This window comes from Etheostoma spectabile, chromosome 15 (assembly GCF_008692095.1).
Source record: "Etheostoma spectabile isolate EspeVRDwgs_2016 chromosome 15, UIUC_Espe_1.0, whole genome shotgun sequence".
Classification (NCBI taxonomy): domain Eukaryota; kingdom Metazoa; phylum Chordata; class Actinopteri; order Perciformes; family Percidae; genus Etheostoma; species Etheostoma spectabile.
Genome location: NC_045747.1, coordinates 5,427,908 through 5,449,701, shown reverse-complemented (window position 1 = coordinate 5,449,701; position 21,794 = coordinate 5,427,908). Strand labels below are relative to the sequence as shown.

Sequence of the window (21,794 nt, the reverse complement as noted above, 5' to 3'; positions counted from 1 at the left end):
GTACTGTCATCTCCCTTTTTAGAGTGGCAGTTTAAAGAGCCCCATGTGAGTATTGTTTTCAAGTATTTATTTTTAAATTTGGTTGGGGTGCTGTTAGAAATAGAGGTGGTTAAGATTCATTTGGCCTTGGCGGTGTGTGTCCTTTATCTACAGTTTTTATGCTTCATTGACCAGTTTTTGTCTCCATTGTTGTCCTCTCCACAGCGAACAATAGCCTTAGCTACACTTGTCAGACTGCAAGTTCAAGTGAAAGAAGTTTGCTCTTAACTCCTTCCCTTTTTTTTCACATGTGCTGTCCTATCTGTGTGGTCTTGATGCTGTAACCCTTCCCTCTTATGTTAAGGCATTAGTCTTGTTGAGCATACATTCAAACTAATCTAAAAACAGGGAAGAACAGTCTATATGTGTAAATATTGTTATAGGAAGTATAAAAAGCAGATCCTTTTGTGATAAGCTTTTGTCTTTACGTGCTTATATACCTATTCAAATACAGCCAATAAGGTAACTTTGTTTATTTTAACATCTTATTGGTTTTCATGTGTACAAAAATTGCTTTAATATCACATGCCAACTGGAGATATTCATCCCTCTTCATGCTAATGTTGGGAATGTCCACTGAAGAGAGATATTGTGACTCTATTCCTCTCTTTTGTAGAGTCAAGTGCATTTGCAGCAAGTACCTAATGATAAAAGTCTGACCGTGGGAAGCTGATGTCATTGGAATATCATGAGGAGGTAATCTGTTTTCAGACCCTATTGTGGATTTCACCCAAGTGGCAATACATTAATGAATGTTAATCTTATTGTATCTCTTTATGCATTAATTTTCAATGTGTAGCTGCTGGTATGCCTAATGATCCAAGTTCTCATTTATTTTAAATGACTTGCACACATTCACTTCAGCATCATCTTTGCAGCAAATGATGCCCACTTAAATCATGCCGATACTTGATCAGCACACTTAGACTATTCCTGATTGTGTATACTGTAGTTAGTAAAAGATAATAAATCATTAGGTTAAATACATATTTTAAGGTACTTTTCCAGCGTTTCGAACCATGATGTTTGATTCTGCCTCCTGAGCTGAACTTTTGTCAGTATTTACTAAATAACCAAACAGTAATGACTTTCATGAACAGAGCTGTTTTGTCTGGGGTATTTCAGTGTTTTTCAGTTTTCTCTTAAGTGTGAAATAGTAGGCCAGGCTAGATCTATTAAAATGGGCTGCCAAATTTTAACTTTTATCTTTTTATACGTTTCTGTATGGCCTAATCCTGTATAATTGCTTTTGTTTGTGGACGTTTTTGGATTGCAAAGCCTTTCACAGTATTTCATTTTTGGAGAGTGCATTGTCATTATTATTAAATTCTAGCAACATGTACTGCTGCGGACCTGGGCCAGGAAGTGATACCATTCTCTTCCAAAATAAAACTACTGGCAATTGTGACTGCATAACCCAACACAAAATACAGAGCTATAAGCTAGTATTAAGATCACTGGGGTCACGTCCTAAGTATTGTTTAGAATTTGGTATTTAGACCAGGGGGATTTGGACGCCTGACCCCAGTCATTTTAAAATCCTAAATACTGCTCTAACATGAGATGTTACATGTATGTTCACGTCTGATTTGAGAATGTTACCATGATTTTTAGACCGTGGCTATACAGAAGAACAAACTAATTCAAAACAGTATGGAAAGAAGTATTTCAAGCGGTGAGTAGCCTACAGTGGGGGAAATAAGTATTTGACCCCTTGCTGATTTTGCAGGTTTGCCCACTTACAAAGAATGCAACGATCTATAATTTTAATCATATGTACATTCTAACAGTGAAGACAGAAAAGAAACTTTTTTACAAAGAAAATTCCAGAAAATCACATCATATGAATTGATAACCATCTGATGAGGAAAAACAAGTATTTGACCCCCTGGACAAACAGCATGTTAATATTTTGTAGAAAAGCCATTATTGGCCAGCACAGATGTCAAACGGTTTTTATAGTTGGGGACGAGGTTTGTGCACATTTGGGCAGGGATGTTGGCCCACTCCTCCCTGCAGACAGCCTCCAAATCATTCAGGTTCCGAGGTTGTCGCCTGGCAACTCGAATTTTAAGCTCCCTCCAAAGATTTTCAATTGGATTCAGGTCTGGAGACTGGCTAGGCCACTCCAGAACCTTGATGTGCTTCTTCTTCAGCCACTCTTTTGTTGCTTTGGGGGTGTGCTTAGGGTCGTTGTCGTGCTGAAACACCCATCCTCAACCCATCTTCAGCTCTCTCACTGAGGGAAGGAGATGTTGGTCCAGAATTCCACGATACATGGCCCCGTCCATCCTCCCCTCAATACGATGGAGTGGTCCTGTCCCCTTGGCTGAAAAGCACCCCCAAAGCAGGATGTTGCCACCACCATGCTTGACGGTGGGGATGGTGTTCTTTGGGTTGTACTTGGTGTTCTTTGCCAAACACGACGAGTTGAGTTGAGGCCAAAAAGTTCTATTTTTGTCTCATCTGACCACATCACCTTCTTCCAGGCCTCTTCTGAGTCGTCCAGGTGGTGAATGGCGAACTTCATGCGGGCCTGTACATGTTTCTTCTTGAGCAGGGGGACCTTGCGTGCGCTGCAAGATTTCAATCCAAGACGGCGTAGTGTGTTACCAACCGTTTCTTTTGTAACTGTGGCCCCAGCTGCCTTCAGTTGATTCATCAGTTCCCCCCTTGTGGTTTTGGGATGATTCCTCACCGGTCGCATGATCAGGGACACCCCACGAGGCGAGATCTTGTGTGGAGGCCAGACCGAGGAGGTTGCGGTGGTGTGGTGCTTCTTCCATTTCCTGATAACTGCACTGACAGTTGCTTTTCTCTCCAAGTTGCTTTCCGATTCTCTTGTAGCCCGTCCCAGCCTTGTGCAGATCTACAACCTTGTCCCTGATGTCCGTAGAAAGCTCTTTGGTCTTGCCCATGGTGGTGATGTTGGATGCTGGTTGTTTGGGTGTTAACAGGTTTCTTTTATACAGGTAACGAGGTGAGGCAGATGTATTTGATGTAGATAATTGGTTGGGATTGGGGATGTGTCTTAAAGAAAGACTAACTGGCTTGTAGGAGCCAGAATACTTGCAGTTTGGTAGGGGGTCATATACTTGTTTTTCCTCATCAGATGGTTATACATTTTTATAAATTCATATGATGTGATTTTCTGGAATTTTCTTTGGGATTCTGTCTTTCACTGTTAGAATGTATACATATGATTAAAATTATAGATCGTTGAATCCTTTTAAGTAGGCCAACCTGCAAAATCAGCAAGGGGTCAAATACTTATTTCCCCCACTGTACATAAAATCCAAGACTTTAGTAATATAAATGTATGATGTAGTAGAGTATTTTAATGAAGACAGTTTTTAAGCTCTGAAGTAATTGGTTGAGTATTATATATTGGTTGACAATTATATATTAGGAAGATTTGTGTTCAAAAAATAATAACGTACAATAACATAGAATTATCTCGTGTCTACGAAGAGTTTTCATAAATGAGCTCATTAGGAATGGAATAGCCTAGTTTTTAAAGACAGAGATCTAACAATTCAAATGACAATCGTATTAAGCAAGCACTTTATTTAGCATATCACAAAAGAGAATGATTTTTTTTTTTATTGTAAAAATTGATGGAGCAGGGGCTAAAATATCTTGACATTCAGAACTTAGAATGGGTCAAGCTTCAGAAACATTGAAGCTCATACATTTCCCATGATGCAACAGGTGGCGCACTGATTTGTTTCATCCTCCCTCCCTGCCTGACAAACTTGTTTGAAATACCACAAGTTTTCAACAAAGGATTTGCCGCAAAAAAGTGTAGTCTCCAAACCCAAACCGAGATGAACGTGGTGACAACATCAGGGTTACTTACTTTAGAAATCTCCAGCCAATGCCACAGAAGATATTATCTTTCACAGGATGTGTTGTTTCATGTAAAACTGGTCTGACAATCTGAGCTGTTTTGTTGTGACATCATTGGGAAAATCTGAGCATGTATCGTTATTTAACATAATCATAAATCATCCGATTTTGCAACTTTATTCTGAAATCGTGGAGCTGACTTCCGGTATTGTCTGCCGGGCTTGATGCAGCGGTGACTATGGTAGTGCCGCTTGCTCAATGCAGACGGTGTGACGTCAGCCAGAGTCGGTCAGCTGGCTCCTCCATCTGAACAGCCGGGAGAGCCTCTCCCATAGGGAGACATCACCATCAACGCCCGAGCCTGGCAAGCAGCGTCGGCCGCCCGCTGGAAGGGGGAGCAAAACATGGAGGACACGATATTATAGTGGTGGACCCGGAGTCGGCGGGGATCGAGAGCGTTAGATTATTTATTTACTCTATTTATTTATTAATTTATTTATTTCCCCTGCCAGCAATGGCCGGGATCCATGGCTGCAGTTGCTGAGAGGCAGGTGCAATATCATCGACGAAGGCATTTCGTTCCTGGGCATGGGCTCAACGAAGGCCGATCCACAGGCTGGCCCACTCCACATCCACTGCTCCCCGGATCAGATGTTCTCTGCGGGAGGCGAGCAGTAGCTGGGCCGCGTCTGGAGGCGATACAACGGGCTGGTGGTGGAGGAGGAGGAGGAGGAGGAGGAGGAGGAGGGGGCCCCTCTTTACATTAAAAAATTAGAGCCAGTAATTTCAAGGTTATGCGCCGTTACACACAGCAACAGCCTGTGCTCGTTCGGTGAATCGTGGCTGCTGAGCCATGACATAGACTAGGTGTCTTTATTTGCAGAAATCTGTGATTTAATGTCACCCTTTTTCTGCCGTGATCGGATCCAAACCTCGTAAAAGACTCGCCTTGCAGGCCTGAAAAACGGTTGAGCGCATCCTCCTCATCTGGAAAACAGAAGTCTGTTCCAGTTGCCAAGATGATGGAGCTGCAGATAGACGAGGTGGTCTACCAGGACGACTACGGCTCCGGCTCCGTGATGTCGGAGCGCGTGTCGGGTTTGGCCAACAGCATCTACCGGGAGTTCGAGCGGCTGATCCGCAGCTATGACGAGGAGGTAGTGAAGGAGCTGATGCCGCTAGTGGTGAACGTCCTGGAGAACCTGGACGCGGTGCTGACCGAAAACCAGGAGCACGAAGTGGAGCTAGAGCTGCTGAAAGAGGACAACGAGCAGCTCATCACCCAGTACGAAAGGGAGAAAGCGCTTCGCAAGCAGGCAGAAGAGGTGAGGATCATCACATCTAGCCTCACGCTGCTCCCTTCAGACATGTGACTCATGTTTAGGCCTGTGACAGACACTGCTGACAAATGTTCAACACTGTCTTCTATCACGTGGTTAGAAATAAAATCTATAACCCTATAATAAACGTAGTTAAGCCTATCATGCAATTTTATAGCAGAACTGCTCATAAAGTAGGCCTACTTCAAAGATGTACTCAAACTCTACTTACTTTGTAAAAATACTTTTTCTACATTATAATACCCAAACCAAAATCACAATGAATTAGACATTACATTTTGTTTTGTACAAGTTTTGTTTTACTTTAGCAGGTAACCTCAGGTGTGTAGGTCTAGTTAGGTGTAGTAAAGCAAAAAAAAAAAAAAAAATCCTGCTCCTCCAGATTAAATGTGTACAGTGTGTCAGCTGCCTTATGCAAGAACATGTAAGTAAACATTACTCAAAGATTAAACATTGTTCTACTCACAGTCAGCGTTAAAGCCAAACTGTCATAGAACATGTTCAATAACAGCATTTTTTTATTGACTACTACAACTTCTCATACTAGATCTGCGAATACCACTATACTATTTGTGGACCTACCTTAGTTTTTTACTATTACAGGTGTTACTGTCACAACTACTTCTGCTCCTACTACCACCGTCACCATTATACAGCAACTACTAACAGTGCTTCCACTACTGCAAACATTAATGCTAACAGCAAAATACAAGTGTCTGTTTTTACAATAAATAAGATAAATTAGATTCATTTTTAGTGCTTTTTATTATACCTGAGCTTCCACACAGCACAGCTGATGTCTCAAATGTAAATACCTATGCAAATACAAAGTTAGGACATACTACATGAACAGTAGATGATGATAAAGGGACAGTCAGCTTTTACAGATGAATTGTGTTAGCATAACTCTCAGTGGGTGTTTCCACTTAAAAACACAGCAGGAACAGGAACACAAACAACCGAAGTGGTAATCAATATGAAGCAATTATATTACCGAACAAGCTCCACCTCCTTTCTCTGACCAGTGTAACAGCAGCCGTGGGATCCAGTAGGCATCATAAAGCAACTTTAATCCTGCTCCCATCCAAAGAGGCCTCAGCGTATCACTGGCAGCCCTGCTGGTATCAGCTTAGCTCAGCTTTTACTCTGTTTCTCCCTAATGTGTTTCCTCCCTTTGTCGGTTCACTGTTTCTTTTTTCTCCCCTTTAAGCCGGTAATTTAGAGAGGACTTGCTGCTTCATGTTAACATTTCAGTGTTAGCATATTTAGGCTCACTTTAATTGCAGTACTACAGTAGTAGTGCAGTAATACTTAGTTGGATTGTAAGTATTAATACTTGAAAGCCAACAGGTACTGCAGATAACAGTAGGAGTTATAAGTGACAGATGCCAATAGGTCCAGACATGTTTTTTTTTTTTTTTTCTTAACATTAATACCAAAATCCAAACTAAAAGTGTCTGTATAATAACTTGCTGGTGATGAGGTAAGGGGGTAATCATTATTAACAATAACTGTATATTCCTTGGATATAGAAATCAGAACTGCTGCTGGAGTTGGTTTTAGCTCAATGATAAAACATTCTTTAAAAGCAGACTTTATCTTTCCTGTTCATTTCAGTTAAAACTGTAACTGTAACAAGTGTCTGATCCTGCTTTTCCTTTTTTGTCTAATGATACATTTTGACTCACTGGACAAGAGAAAACCTAGATTCAAAACTTTTTTTGTGATTTTTTTATACTGTACATTCAGATACAAACAATAATGTCTGTAGAGGAGCTCTACAGACATGTTTGTTTGAGGTGCTCTTTGGATGGGACAATCATATATAGCAAAACTCAGGAAAAATCCAAGGCAGAGGGCGGTTGCCTGCCAATCGAAAGGTTGGCGGTTCGATCCCTGACCCTGCAGTCCCACGTCGAAGTGTCCTTGGGCAAGACACTGAACCGAGTTGCCCCCGATGCTGCGCGTCGGAGTGTGAATGTGTGTGAGTGTGTATCTGATGAGCAGGTGGCACCTTGTACGGCATCCTCGGCCACAGTGTATGAATGTGTGTGAACGGTGAATGTCTCCTGTAGATGTAAAAGCGCTTTGAGTAGTCGTTAAGACTGGAAAAGCGCTATATAAATACAGCACATTTACATTTACTGGAAAAAACAAAAAAGCCTTTATTCTTATGGTTTGGTCATCTTATACCTTTAAAAACAATTGTGACATGTATCAGCACACCAGCCTTCGTCGGGGAGTCAACAGTTTTTAAACAGGCAAAGACTTTCTTAAAAGCTTTCAAACCACCAATCAGAAGCCGCTTTAAAGTTGCAGTATTGTACTAAACAATATACTGAGACGGATTTAAAACTTCATATGTGGCACATACATCCATAATTTGATTGACATTATCAATTAGGTCTATAATGTTTATTTTCTGTATCCAGGGAAGGTTGTGGTGAGTGTACAGGCACATTGACGCAGAGGAGCTGCCGATACTGTTTTCTTCTGCTGACTGCCCGACAGTACTGTAGCAGTTGGCGGTGAAGTGCCTTGCTCAGTAGTTTCTACGAGAATATTGTTGTATGCTTTCACTTTCTATGTTTGGATCCTTTCAGCAAAAACTGGGATTCATAGTGGACCCACACCTAAAGAATGTTAAGCTTTGGCCTTATTTATATCTTAAGCAATTTAACCAAATCAGATTTTAACGTCAACTGTGTTTGATCGTTTATTGATTTTCTTTGTTATTCGGGACTCTAAGGTTATGTTTGCATCCAGTGAGACAAGGGGATGCATTTGAATGGAACAAAAATACAAAGAGACAGTTTTGTCTGACTATGCGAGGGGATAATGGGGGATGGGACAATGTGCGATGCGTGGGGAATTATAGGAAATCAATAGTGCACAGAGCACACTGAGGGAGCCTGGCACTTTAGCCTGATTTTTGCTTATGAGGAGCAGAGACCCAACAACAAGAGCAGAGAGAGAGAGAAATAGACTGAGGATTAGAAAGCTGCAGTATGAGCGACTTAATGCCAGATCGGACAGAGGCAAAAGCTAATGCAAAGAAATGGCACTATGACAGAGAATCTCAGAAAACAATGACACACCCTCTAACAAGACACTGGAAGAACGAGCAAAAAGGGATCAGATTACAAGGTTATTAGGCTCAAGCTAATGGTAAACAAAGCCACAGCTCCCTGTCTGCTCATGTAGCCTTCACCAAGATAACCAGGATTACAGTTATTGTGCTTTAACAAGTTCAGCCATTTTGTAGCATCTTTGTTGTTTTGTGTTTTGTTATGTAGGCCTCCTGCTGGAGTGATCCATTACTTTGAATCATGAACACTTTCCACAGACAGCAAAATCTAAACAGTAACCAATTGATCATCCCTGCCTCTGAACATGTTCTTATCACATTCTTTCTTAATGTGATTTGCTTTGGTTAGATGTACACTGAAAACTGATTTTAATTTAGCAGCTTCAATCCATATGACCTGCAGTTTCGACATGGTCACAAATACATTTTCCAGAACCATTATGTGACCTGAGAAATTTTCTAAGATTTTTTCTACTAATTACAAACAAACAGAGACATGCTACTGTTCCTATGCTCTCTGTTCAGGCAGTACACCAGTGTAAATAGTTGGAAGTGTGACCACGGCACAGTCAAAAGCACTTACTGTAGCTACGGTTTGGCAGGAAAACACAATAGATTCAATCAGTCATTACAGGGTTGCCGAATGAATTAATCATACTGGACAGAATAACACAATGTTCTAGCCCATAAACACAAACATTGTGTTCTTCTACCTGTGTAATTATTGTTTGCATAAATCAAATGTTCCTTTTGACTATGCACCACTATGTTTTTTTTTTAAGTTTCTAGTTACCAAAACACTACATACTGTATACTGCCCCGTCTTAGCCATGGATTTTAAAAGCAAATACTGCAGAGATGGGAAAGGTTAGGCGTCTGATTTAGGTAAATGTGGTTGATAGAGGAGTGCATTTGAAGGGCATTACAGTAGGACGGGTTCCCAGTCCAAGGGGATATGACAAAGGGTATTTATTTCATGAAGCTGTGGTCTGCTGCCCTGAAGGTACAAACTACTGTACAGCATAATGGTGGTCACTAGTTTTAGGACATTTCAATTAGGCCATTACATTTTTAATTTTATAAAGACATCCAAGCAGAAAACACACATTTTTTTCTATTTAGAGAAAGGTTTTTTGCTCTAGAAAACCACATGCAGGCCCTCGGATACAAATATTAAATGTTATGAGAGATGGAGAACATAATTGTGTATGTACTCACATATTTTGTTGGATATAAAACTTGGGTTATTATATTGGTAGCGAAGGTCCCAAAACAAAACAGTACAATGGCTGTATATTCAGCTTGTTAGTTGATGATAAGATGCAAATCCAACTAGAAATGTGAAGCTGTCATTCTTTGTCATAGTGGATTTGTAATATTTCTGTGATATTTCTGCTGAAATATTTCAGATTTCTTGCTAAAAGGACTAATTGGTTCCTTTTTCCTGCTTAACTGCATCTGACAAATAAGTAGGGGTTATGGTTCTCCACAGTGCTAATTATGACTATTAGTACTGAAGGTCATCACATTGTAGCAATTGTCTTTTTTGCATGGTGCATATCTGCTGCATAGTCCTGGTTCAGTCTCCCTGCAGTCAGAGGATTACAGTATTAAGACTTTGCGGACTTGCTGCACTGAAAAAAGGCGTCATTGTGAACAGCTTTATGTAATAATAAAAATGTGCAACGTGAAAAGAAAGTAGACAGCTCTGTGTTTTCTTGTTCCTCAGTACAGAGTGGGACCAACTGAGGTATTTCATATAGCTGTTGACAAACTCCAACCTTTCTGTCAGAGGCAAAGGCTTTATGAAAAATAACACCCACACTTAGTCTCTGACTCATCCAGGCCAGACGGCACAGTTAGTGTCGCTGAAAGGTGCTTGCTGCTGTGAACTATTTTATTAGTACATGACAACACTGTTTATTAACCACAAGCATAGTAATCTTAGTGTGTAGTGTTCTCTTTTTTATGAGTTCCTCAAATTTAATCAATATACAATACTTACAGTGTTGTATAACTTATCACTTTTAGTGCAATTTGTGATTGTATATTTCCAGCCTAATTGTTTTTCCTGTCTCTTTCATCAGAAATTCATTGAATTTGAGGATGCGTTGGAAGCTGAGAAGAAGGACCTGCAGGTGCAGGTGGAGTTTTTGGAGCTGCAGGCGAAACAGCAAGAGCTCAAGACAAAGAACTATTCTGACCAGAGTAAGTGGACAGATATCCTCACTACAATCTTCTGTGTTCCCATAAAATATACATTATTGTATTATTATGTGGCTGCTCTTGATACATGTCCCAGACATAGATTATGATGCCTTTGTTCAATGGTATGCATATTAGATTGGCTCTTTAGTTTTGTTTTCTTCGCCATTTACCTGTAAGATTTTTCTCTTTTAAGTTTAGACCCAAACGGGTAAATAGCTTAAATACTGGCAAATAAGATTGGTTGTCTCTTTGCTCTAGCTATCAGAGTACCCCCTGGTTATTTTCTTGCTGTTAAACTGTTCTCGCTCTGTCTCCTAGTCACACGGTTGGAAGAGCGAGAATCAGACATGAAGAAAGAGTACAATGCTCTGCACCAGCGTCACACTGAGGTAAGAGCAAACATTTCGTTTTCATCGTTCAACGTTTCATCCTACATCCCAGGCAGCCACTGGTTTCAGCGAAGGAAGCCCTTGTAAGTGCAGACATGTTTGTTACTGTTATGGATCACCTAACAAGCAAATCTCTATAAATAAATGGAAATCAATGGCTGCCTGGAAAGTAGAGAAACACAATTTGAACGTTGAAAACAAAGTGTCTGCATTTAACTAAGTTTTATGTGATGCGTAGTAAATAACCAGCAATAAGCAAAAGCCCTAGTATATGGTCCTTTGAGCTTTAAAATCTCACAATATCATTGTCCTTTTTGTTCACAAAATTGTATCCAGAATTATCCAATATTTAGTAGATTATAGATCTTTTAATTAAATAATTTTAACCTTTTTCATGCAACTCCTTTACACACGAGTCCATTGGGTGTCTCTCCTGCTTTCCCGTGTAGTTTTCCTCTGATATTTCTGATATCTTTTCTTTTACTTGCCATCGTGCGTCACAGATGATCCAGACCTACGTCGAGCACATAGAGCGGTCCAAAATGCAGCAGGCAGGGAGCAACAGCCAATCAGAAGGCCCCGGCTGTGGACGAACGTAAGTTGTTTAACCCATGTGTTTTCGGGTGTAAAAGGTATATCTTTGTGTGGATTCGAGTTGTAACTTTCACCCATCGTGTTGTTGCTAACGTTTTATGTTTTTGTCATGTATGTATTAGGCTTTTCATGTTTCAACATTCTCATTGTGTTGATGTTGGCATTTGTTTGTCAGGAGTCACAATGAACAGCTTCTACTTTTAACCCTTTGACAAAGAGAAGAGGAAATGTACAAAGAAACCTGTCAGCCATTATGACTTATATACTTGTGGGTAATCATTAGAAGAAAGAAAAGTTTGGAGTTAATATTCCAGCTTGCAGGGTTCAGCAATTGGCCAGCCCATGACTTCTAAAAAATGTACAAGCATGAAGCAAGATGAGGACATACGGTGCAGCTTCTGTAGCTGAGCTACAGATTAGTCCTGTTCACTATACACACAGTAGCTCAAAACTCTGTCCAGCTACACTGTCCAAGGCATTTCTAATCCTACAAATCGTCATCAACTGTTGTAAACAAAGCCCTAAATGAGGCCAGTGTTTCTCATGATGGTTTGTGTTTTGTTGTGATTCTTTTAGTATTGTTGTTATTCGTTATTCAATCCGTTTTAACAAGAATAAGTGAGGAAAAAGTGTAGAATTGTAAAATTGTTTTAAAAGTGGAGCCAACTTGTAAACGTGTAAAAGTGTGTGTGTGTGTGTGTGTGTGTGTGTGTGTGTGTGTGTGTGTGTGTGTGTCTTCATGTGTCATGGCATGTTCCTGTCACTTGTTTTTTCTAATCATTGTCTGTCTGTCTGTCTGTCTTGCTGGCTTGCTCTCTGTTGCTGCTGTTTGCACAGTCAACGCCACAAATGGAGGAAAAGGTAAATCCAACATGGTACTGCAACGGCCCTACCTTGGCTCTTCCGTCTAAACCAGCCTGCTTTTGACTCAAAATGTGACTTCAGAATTGCTGATGCCCCTTCTCATATTTAAGAATTCAGTCATTGTTTGCTTTATTAGTTATTGATGCTTGCGGCAATAATTTAGTATTGGGATGTAAGCAACTTTCAAGCAGCAGATGTTAGTAGATGTGGAAATATTGATTTGCAGCCCGCACACACAGTTTCAATCAGTTTTGTTCAGGCATCATACAACCAACAAACTGCATGTAGTTAATCAGCCATACAAGGAACTAATTCCTGTATGGTACATGTATAGCAATATCTTAAGATATCTTCTCTGTGTTGAGTTATCCACAAACTGTCTGTAGTTGTCTTTATTGATGACTCTGTCTTTTTGAATGACTTGCATTTGTATCCCCATTAAATTAAGAAAGCTCATGACTGGCCTGGTGGACTGGACTGCATGCCCTCAAAGCCCTTGTTGCTTATCGTTGTATATCAGCCATGTTGCCTTTCCCTTAAACTCTCTATCCCTGTCTTGTTCTATTTTCACATTTTTGCAGGTTTCAGGGCAGGCATTTGCTGTTTCTGTGTGGAGTTCCTCATGTTTATGTGTGTGTGTTTTTTCTGGGATCCCCAGTTTTCTCCACACAGTTCAAAAACATACAATTTAACACTTATTCACATTCTTGCCAAGAGTAAGAGGAGAAGATTGATACCGCTCTTGACATTGGAATCAATCTTCTCATCTAAATCAACAAAAAAATAAGTGTATTTCCAAAATGTTGTCCAGGTTGTTTTGGGCCTTGCATCTAATGCATGCCAGGTTAAAGCTCCAGCCCTGTAGAAGAAAACGTGATTCATAAATAGAATAGATGAATGAACAATAATCAGTCTCACTTTAGTCTGCACTTCTCTCTGTGTCTCCTCGGCCAGCAGCAAAGCAGATCGCCCACCTTCATTGAGCCTGTACCCCACCGGCGAGGGCATGGTACGTGGGGGTTTCGGGGGGGCTAGGATGATGCCCGGGAAAGACATCTGGCAGGTCAGCGATCTCGGCCAGTCGTCATTCTGCTTAGCCTATCAGGTGGTACAGACAGCGGCCCTGTCCTCCTCCGTGACCAAAACCGCAGCGTGGGAGTGGAAGTGGGAGGGGCCGGCCTTACTGCTGCCTGTCCCGTCCTAGACACAACCACGCGGACCACCTCCCCTCCCATGCCTGCTTGTGTCACTTTTTAGGAAACTATTTTATTTACATCACTTGGAAAGCTACCTTTAAAAGTCAGCCACTGGATTTTCTTTAAAACTGTGTAATCATAGAGTTTCTACTCATATTTTAGTTTATATGAAGTTTTTAATGTTTTTTTCTGTGAGAGAAACAGTCAAGGTAAGAAAAAAAGAGGACAGTGTTGCTTTCTTGTTGTGCCTTCTCCTTGTATTTAGATTGGAAAACACGCTGAGATTACAGTGCACATTTTAGGAGTTAGATACCCTTATTTTAAGTTGTGTTACTAGTTGAATGGAATATGTTCTGTGTGACAGTGGCTTTAAGATCATGTCCAACATTTTTTAAAGTATTTTACTGAGGATGAATTCAGAACTCAAAGACTTCAGCTACCCACTTGAAGTGGGTTATCCCTAAATAATTCAATATGGAGCATTTTTTCACAGAACAGCTAAGTTATTTGTATTCCTGGGTTTCATGCATGAAGAAGTCACTGAACATGTTACATTTTTTGACATCACACCAAAGTTGCCCAAAATTTGACAAAGATTAACACTAAGAGTTTAAATGTGGAATCCACATCCAAAACTTTAACTTTTACAAAATAAGAAACAAATTAAGTAAATCAATTGCGTCATTCATGACAACATGAAACCTAGAAAACTTAAAGGAATTGTACCACAATACATGCAAGAGACTTACAAGAAAGTCATAATTGTCTCTATCTAGTATAATTTTGCCAACAAACTACCAGTTACACCAGATGCTAAAGATACAATAAGTTGTGCAGACGTTTTAGGTAAAGACGTAGTGCCTGAGCCTACGTTCACTATATAATGCTCATAAAAAAGCTGTTTTTCTCTTCCATGTCATTGACTCAAACCACCAAGGAGGATGGATCAGAGTCCGACTCAGTGGCGGCCACACCCAGCAGCACAGGAAGCAAGTCCAACACACCCACCTCCTCCGTCCCCTCCGCCACTGTCACCCCCATCAACGAGGGCTTCCTCCCACAATCTGAATTTGATGCGATGCGGGCTGGGAACCGCAGGAAAAGTGCCAAGCGACTCAGCCGGAACATGGAGGTGCAGGTTTCCCAGGAAACCAGGAATGTCAGCATTGGTAAGAAGGTGTCAAAAATTTGTCATACGACAGTGGTCTTTTTTAGGCCAAGGACCCCTTAGCTAAAAGAGATTGAGATTTAAGGCTACCATAGTGGCTAGCTTACCCTCGCTAGTAGCTAGCTTATCTACAAACATTTCTTTGCTATTGATGTTGGATTCATATTAATGTTTCTTTTCAGACATGAAAAAATAAACTTTCAAAAAATATATATTTTAAAGAATTTGGCGGCCCCCCTGCACTCACTCCAAGGACCCCCTGGTGGGGTCACAAACCCCCTGTTGAAGATCTCTGCCCTACGACCTTTGTTCCCTCCCAAATATTGGAGTGGTGCAAAGTTATAAATATATATACTATGTATATATATATATAATCAAAATGTTTCCAGTCTTCTAACGTTCAGTTTCGTTTGTGTCTTGTCATGTTTTTCCAGGAATGGGAAGCAGCGATGAGTGGTCAGAGTTTCAGGAGATCATCGATTCTACCCCTGAGCTGGACATGTGTGTGGACCCACGTGTGTATGGAGGAGGAAACAGGTACAACTACAAATTCCGCCTTATTATATAGTCCATTTTTCTTTCATTCTACGTTGTTGTGAAAAAAAATGCTTGCAGAGACTTTGCTTGCTTGAGTTAGCTTATTCAACATAGTGAACATCATGTCTGCAGTTATTCTTTGTTGAAGTTAGGGTAGTTTTTTTTTTTTTAATGCAGATTTATAGTCAGTTTCATTCAAACAAAGCAAGTAGTAGTTACTTTACCCTTTTTAGCTGTTAAAAGTTCAAATTTGAAAATCTCCAAGCCTAAAGTTACAGTGTTACACATGTGCTGGACTACCGTATCAAAGTCTCATATTTTGATTAAAATTAAATATGGTTTCTCTCTCATTGACCTTAATCTGTAAATACTAATAAGTACTGTTGGCACCTTCCAATTGGTGTTTTTTTACCCACCTGTGTTTACATATTTAAGGTTTTGGTGTTGTTTACCTGTTTGAATTTTACCAGGTGAAAGTCTGAGGACCAAAAGGTCATAAGTTATGGGAGTGACCGGCAGTGATCCAAACATTTTTGGTCCTTTTCACAACTATTGTCTGATGAAATCTAATGCGTGTTTCAGCCCTTCTCAAGGCATAGTTAACGAGGCCTTCGGCATCAACACCGACTCTCTCTACCACGAGATCAAAGACGCCAAGTCGGACATCATCGGAGATGTTGATGCAGGCGCCGAGCTGCTAGGTATGAGTAGAACTTTGACTGCCATCACTTTTGCTGCGGTCATAGGTTTGTTAGTTAAAATACTTAACCCTAACCCTTGAAGCTTGGCAATAAAGTTGAAGCAAATTTTGCCATGATATCACATTGCTGGTTGCAGCTTAGTGATATCCTTCTCTTTTGCTCAGTGGTAAGTATTTCACTTCCAAGGAAATGCCTGAACACTGCTGCTGCCTTCTTCACGCCGTCCTGAGGTGTTTATTGTTCACCATGAACTGTTGAAAGTGAGGTTTGACTTCTATGCCAACATGCCAATATGTGATATTACTTAGTAATATCAGATTTAGTGCAGAACCAAAGGAATATGAACACATTACACAATGTTAGCAATTGTTTTGGCTTTGCGTAACTGCAGGGCACGAGCTCCATGTGAGGCTGTGCGAATATGCTACTGCACAGACTCTTGACTTTTTACCTTGCATGGCCAAGGCTGGATTATACACTCCATGGCAGCAGCTCATCCCTGCGTCACATCCTGAAAAAAAACATCTCTGGCCGCACCCCCAACCCCAGCTGCCCATTCATGCAGTGTTACTTTTATTTTGTATTTTTGTCTTTCTACTTTTTTTCTTTCTCTTTCTCTTTTTATGGGACAGGCATGCTTAATGAAGCCCATTTCGAAGGCTGCAAGTTTAAGCAGATCTTATTTTTAAAAGTTGAGTTTATATTATTTCTCAGATTTCATTGCACTCTATATTTATGCTTATTGATTATCTTAGATGTCCAGTGTCAGTCTCTGTTTTGGGCCAATACACTGGGAACCTGGTGGATTTTGTTTATTCATTTCTGGGTTGTTTTGATTTTTGTGCAGCATAATTAGAACAGGAGACTTGATCCGTCTACTTCTAACTTCTCACCTCACCTTTTTTTCTCTTTTTTTTATGTGCTTCTGCTGGTGACACCCATAGGCGAGTTCTCAGGTGTGTATCTGAACATGCATTGGTTGGTATATACTTTTATACTTTCTCGACTCCGCTCTACTTTCTAACTCCACATCTCAGAGTAGATATTGACCAGTGTATGCACATTAGAAAAATGCATAACTATAGTTGCAGCATGTTGTTATTTATGGAAATTTGGAAATTTTGATGATACAATAGATGCCCATTATTCTCACAGATGCAGTAAAAACGTTTTTAATGTTTCTTTAAAGTCACAGTGAAAAAATGTTTCTCTTTAGTGATTGACACAAGCTGTCAGTCTGCATACCCAAAGTTTTTATTTAAAAATAAAAAAATAAAAATAAACTTTTCTCCCGGACTTATAGTATATTGTGTTGGTTTGGAATGACCCTCCCACCCAGCATCATGTCAAAACAGGAACTGCATCATTCCACAGAAGCAATATGCTCTTAAAATTTAGATTCACTGGGACTCTAAAATGAATCTGCTGCAATTTGAATAAATTATCTGTTGGGCCACAGAAATCTTCTTTTGTTTCAGTTTGAAGTCCAAAGAGCAGCTTTTGTGTTCTTGAGCCCTGCTGCTCTTCCTCAAGTCTAAATTAATAAATGCTTATCAGCATCCTCTCTCTTTTCTCTTCCAATCCTGTCCTTCTCTTTTTCCTTCCTGATCTATGGCCTCTCCTCTTCCTCTCTCCGACCTTTCTCCCCACCCTTCTTCTTCTTTTGCCTCCAGTCCGTGATGATTTCTTCGGTAAGGCGCACCTTGCCTATGCTCATGTTCACTTTTGCTTGTTGTGTCATTCTCTGGCCTCTAGCTTTCACATGCTTCTGGTTCCTTCTTTCTGTCCATTTATTTTGTGTATTTACATTGTTTTAAAATATACAACCTTTGCATCTCACGTACGTACCTCAGTTTTTAAATATTTGTCAATAACAAGCTGCTCATTTATAGAACATTGAAATGAAAATACCCTTTTGTTCAGAAACTGTTCACTGTTCACCTGTAGTGAACATCAGTTGTCCACTTGAGTAGATTACAATGAGCTGAGAACCAAAGCATAGAAACAAATTGACATACCAGAAATATTTATGTGCATCATGAAATAAATCTTCGGGCTGCCTTGCTCACCACCTTCAAAGTCCAAGTAATATGTGATTTAAATTAAGAGATCCATTTTAGATAGTTGGTGGCGATTAGCAGTTGCTGTCTTAAGTCGACACAAGTTGAACCCAGACTTGTGTCGACTTCTTATTTTTCTGCCTCTGTAAGGTTTATGTTGTGATATGTGATCTGACCGCAGTTTTCTAATCCAGTGTCCACTGCGTCTTTTATCAAACGCTATACAAGAACCTCTTGGCTTTTTGTTTTTTGATTGGTTTGTTCCTCATGTCCAAATTCTTCTATGTGTTAAAACTTCTGCTGTTTGTGTGCTTGGCTTCTGTTGCACAGTGCTTGCTGCTTCCACATACAATTTTAAATTAACGTCTGGCAATGATTAAGATGATTAAGATTTAAATACAAAGTTAATAGGTTGAGCATGACATCAATTAACCCTGAATCTGAATATAAGTGCACCCATGGAACTAGGTTGAGTTTTGACCAAATGTTATTTTTTGAGGAGAATAATTGTTATGATTGTACTGTTGTAATCAGTTGCCATTCAACTAAATGTTGTAATCATAGTTAAAAATGCTCCAGAACTCCTCCCAGCTGTCTCTGTCTGAACAGGAGTCTAACTATTTTTCAAACAATTTTAGTTTCATGAGTTTCATGAATTGTTCTCCCAATATTTAACATCAAACATTCCTTTTCAACCTGATTTAGCTTTTGTTGTTAATACATATGCTTAAATCAATAATGTGGCAATTATTTTGATTTTGTGGAATTATCAAACCTTTGGTTTTTGTGAGTTGTTTTTCATCATTTACCTTGGTTGGTCTGAAAGACAGCATCGCCATAGACACTCTGAGAAATGCATTTCGCTTATTGCTCAAGGGCTTTATTGATTTATGAATGTTGTGTATTGTGTGTGACGATTAACAGAGATGTGAACGTGACTGTTTCAGGGATGGGTAAGGAGGTGGAGAACCTGCTGACAGAAAACAAACAGCTCCTAGAGACCAAGTAAGAGACACAGAAAAGTGCCTGTTAGTGTTAATCCTCCATCCTTATACTCCTTCCATCTTTTTATATGTGGCTTATACGCACTCGAAGATGTGTTTGTGCTCTAAAAAATGTTTAAATGAATAATATGTTTCTATGGTCAGCACATCTTCTGCTGCAGTAGGTTTATTGGGCATATTTGTGTGTGTGTGTGTGTGTGTGTGTGTGTGTGTATATCTTACTTGCTGCTCTTCGCTCGACAGAAATGCTCTCAACATTGTGAAAAATGACCTTATTGCCAAAGTGGATGAGCTGTCAGGCGAGCAGGAGGGGCTGAGGGAAGAGCTGGAGGCTTTGCGGCAGTCCAAGAACAAGGCGGACGTCAGGGTCAAGGAGCTGGAAGAAGAACTCAAGAGGTGAAAATAGCATGTTTTTGTTTTTTCAATAACATGACACGTTTACGGGGAAACATAATATGTTCCTTCCAAATTGCTAATGGAATGATAAATGCATTTGGAAAGGCTATACACAGCTGTAAAACATGTCAAATGCAAGTTAAAAAAGCAGTGCAGCAAGGCAATAACTTTTACCCCTCAACATAATGGCTTTCACTGTTGACCTGTAATCCAGACCTTAGCAACACTATGTTACTAACCAAATGAATACATCCTGGCAACAGACACAGAGGAGGACAATCATAACGCACACAATGTATGAGAACCAGTGGACAAAATGTCTTAATACAGATGTCTGTTTTTCTGTGTTGTAGACAGAATCTTGTTCACCTCAGACTCCTGTAATTTCCTGTAATGATCATTCAGTAATCTGAGTACTGATTGTAGCAGGTGGAACTGCCTAGTGTACTCCTCAACTGTGATACTTTACTTCCTCAGTTTCACAATTTTCTGTGGATACATTAATTTTGCTGTTCATCAGTTAAGATCATTTTCATTTTTTTCCCTTTATCCAGCCATGTTTTACCTGTAGGTCAAATGTCTGTGTATTATATCTGAGCAACATATTTTATAGTATGTACTGTACATAATTCAGAGTGGCAGTTTAATTGTGTTTATGGAGGAAGTTGCTCACATTGTAATCTGACCTGGGAACAGTTCTGGAGGCTGAACAACACCCAATATATCTTAAGGTACATTAAATACACTTAGGGTCTACAAAGCCAGACAGTTTTGAGAGAGGATCTAACTACGCCTGAGTACAAAATTACTCACAAAGAAACACTATGTTATGCTTGCTTCTGGTCACAGAAATCTCTTGTGCCCACAGAAGCGCCAAAGGTTCTGAATTTCTCCCACTAATAGATCCTAACAGTGACTACCAGTCTCAGTGGACGTGTGGCATCAAATCATTCCCTGCATGTTCAGACGTTCACAAGCCAGAAGTAAAAATAAAGTTCATGTAATGCTGTTTTTTGCTTTTGGGATCCAGGTTAAGAGCAGAGGCTCTCGGTGCGTCTCGGGATTCCAAGGATGAAGGAGGTGATGATGTGAGTAAATCTGTCTCCGTCCCCATCTGCATTACTCATCCTGTACATTGAATCAGTGTGCATGGAGATATCCGAGTTATTTTCTTTATCTCACATCGTAGAAAAAACAATGCTTAGCAGTAGCTCTAATCTTTGCTTCATTAAACTACAGATGTTTTGGTTGTTTGGTAACATGACATACTGTACATACTGTCAGTATACTTCATGTCTCTGCCTGTAAATCTGTGTTTTTTTAGACCTTGTTAATTATTAAATGGCACTTGTGTGCCCAGTTTTCATCACCCATGCAGGACGGCGACATGACGATGACGCAGCGCCGGCGGTTCACCCGGGTGGAGATGGCCCGCGTGCTGATGGAGAGGAATCAGTACAAAGAGAGACTGATGGAGCTGCAGGAGGCCGTACGGTGGACAGAGATGATCAGGTAGACGGAAGGAAGCTTTAAACTAGAGATGAAAGACTTGGATGGATGGAATAAACTCAACACATTAAAATTTTGGTCTAAATCAATCTACCAGTTCAACTCAACCCTCAAATTTATGAGCTCAATTTTATGTTTTTATACTAATGATCTTACAGTAAAAGTAGCTTTTTAAAAAACATTTTTGACACTTAATGTTCCATTGTGTCACACAGTTATTAAAAATGTTATTTTAGTGTCCTCATTTGTTTAGCTGTACTTTTATGTATTTTCCTTGGACTCACATCTCTGTTTCACTGTCAGGGCGTCCAGGGAAAGTCCTCAAATCCAAGAGAAAAAGAAGTCCACCATCTGGCAGTTGTGAGATTCTGCTTTTATTAAACTTATTTACAATTAGAAAAACCCTTAATAAATGTCTTGGCCAACATCAAAAGTAAAATCTCTTTCCCTTTCTCCCTCCATCCACCAGCTTTGCACGTCTCTTCAGCACATCGTCCAGCCCTCCGCCTGTCAAGCGGCCATACTACAGCGTCAACATCCACTACAAGTCACCCTCGCCGGCTGGTTTCTCTCAGCGACGCAGCCACACCATGTGTCAGATCTCCACCTCCAACCGCACGCTGGAGTTCTTCCCCGAAGAGTGAGCAGCAACCAGCTACATACCGTCACTAAACCTACCTTCACTTTTCACTAAACCTTCATTTTTATCTGCTCCTCACTCGCTTTGGTCTAAATGCCTCGTTGCTTGCTCGCTTTGTGGCAGCTTGGAGAATAGAAAGCTTCCGGCATGTTCTCCAATTTTCAACACAGAGATCTAATGTGTGTTTAAATTTAAAACACAGTCTAAAACAA

The 21,794-nt window shown here is 40.2% G+C and overlaps 1 protein-coding gene across 23 annotated transcripts in view; it reads left to right on the top strand.

Annotated features, from left to right (window-relative positions):
• Window positions 1-4,151: 4,151 nt before the first annotated feature.
• mapk8ip3 (mitogen-activated protein kinase 8 interacting protein 3) overlaps window positions 4,152-21,794 on the top strand; it is a 26,155-nt gene continuing 8,512 nt past the window's right edge. For 4 of the 23 annotated variants that reach the window (XM_032538668.1, XM_032538663.1, XM_032538671.1 and 1 more), the window contains exons 1-17: window positions 4,152-5,213; window positions 10,404-10,524; window positions 10,843-10,913; window positions 11,417-11,508; window positions 12,345-12,368; window positions 13,326-13,476; window positions 14,505-14,736; window positions 15,170-15,272; window positions 15,855-15,973; window positions 16,918-16,929; window positions 17,647-17,664; window positions 18,981-19,038; window positions 19,281-19,433; window positions 20,464-20,521; window positions 20,794-20,945; window positions 21,246-21,302; window positions 21,412-21,582. In XM_032538668.1, coding sequence (XP_032394559.1) covers window positions 4,908-5,213; window positions 10,404-10,524; window positions 10,843-10,913; window positions 11,417-11,508; window positions 12,345-12,368; window positions 13,326-13,476; window positions 14,505-14,736; window positions 15,170-15,272; window positions 15,855-15,973; window positions 16,918-16,929; window positions 17,647-17,664; window positions 18,981-19,038; window positions 19,281-19,433; window positions 20,464-20,521; window positions 20,794-20,945; window positions 21,246-21,302; window positions 21,412-21,582 — 1,898 coding nt within the window. In that variant the 5' untranslated portion in view covers window positions 4,152-4,907. The remainder of the gene's footprint in view (window positions 5,214-10,403; window positions 10,525-10,842; window positions 10,914-11,416; window positions 11,509-12,344; window positions 12,369-13,325; window positions 13,477-14,504; window positions 14,737-15,169; window positions 15,273-15,854; window positions 15,974-16,917; window positions 16,930-17,646; window positions 17,665-18,980; window positions 19,039-19,280; window positions 19,434-20,463; window positions 20,522-20,793; window positions 20,946-21,245; window positions 21,303-21,411; window positions 21,583-21,794) is intronic. The other 19 variants (XM_032538684.1, XM_032538685.1, XM_032538667.1 and 16 more) reach the window with 14 other exon arrangements.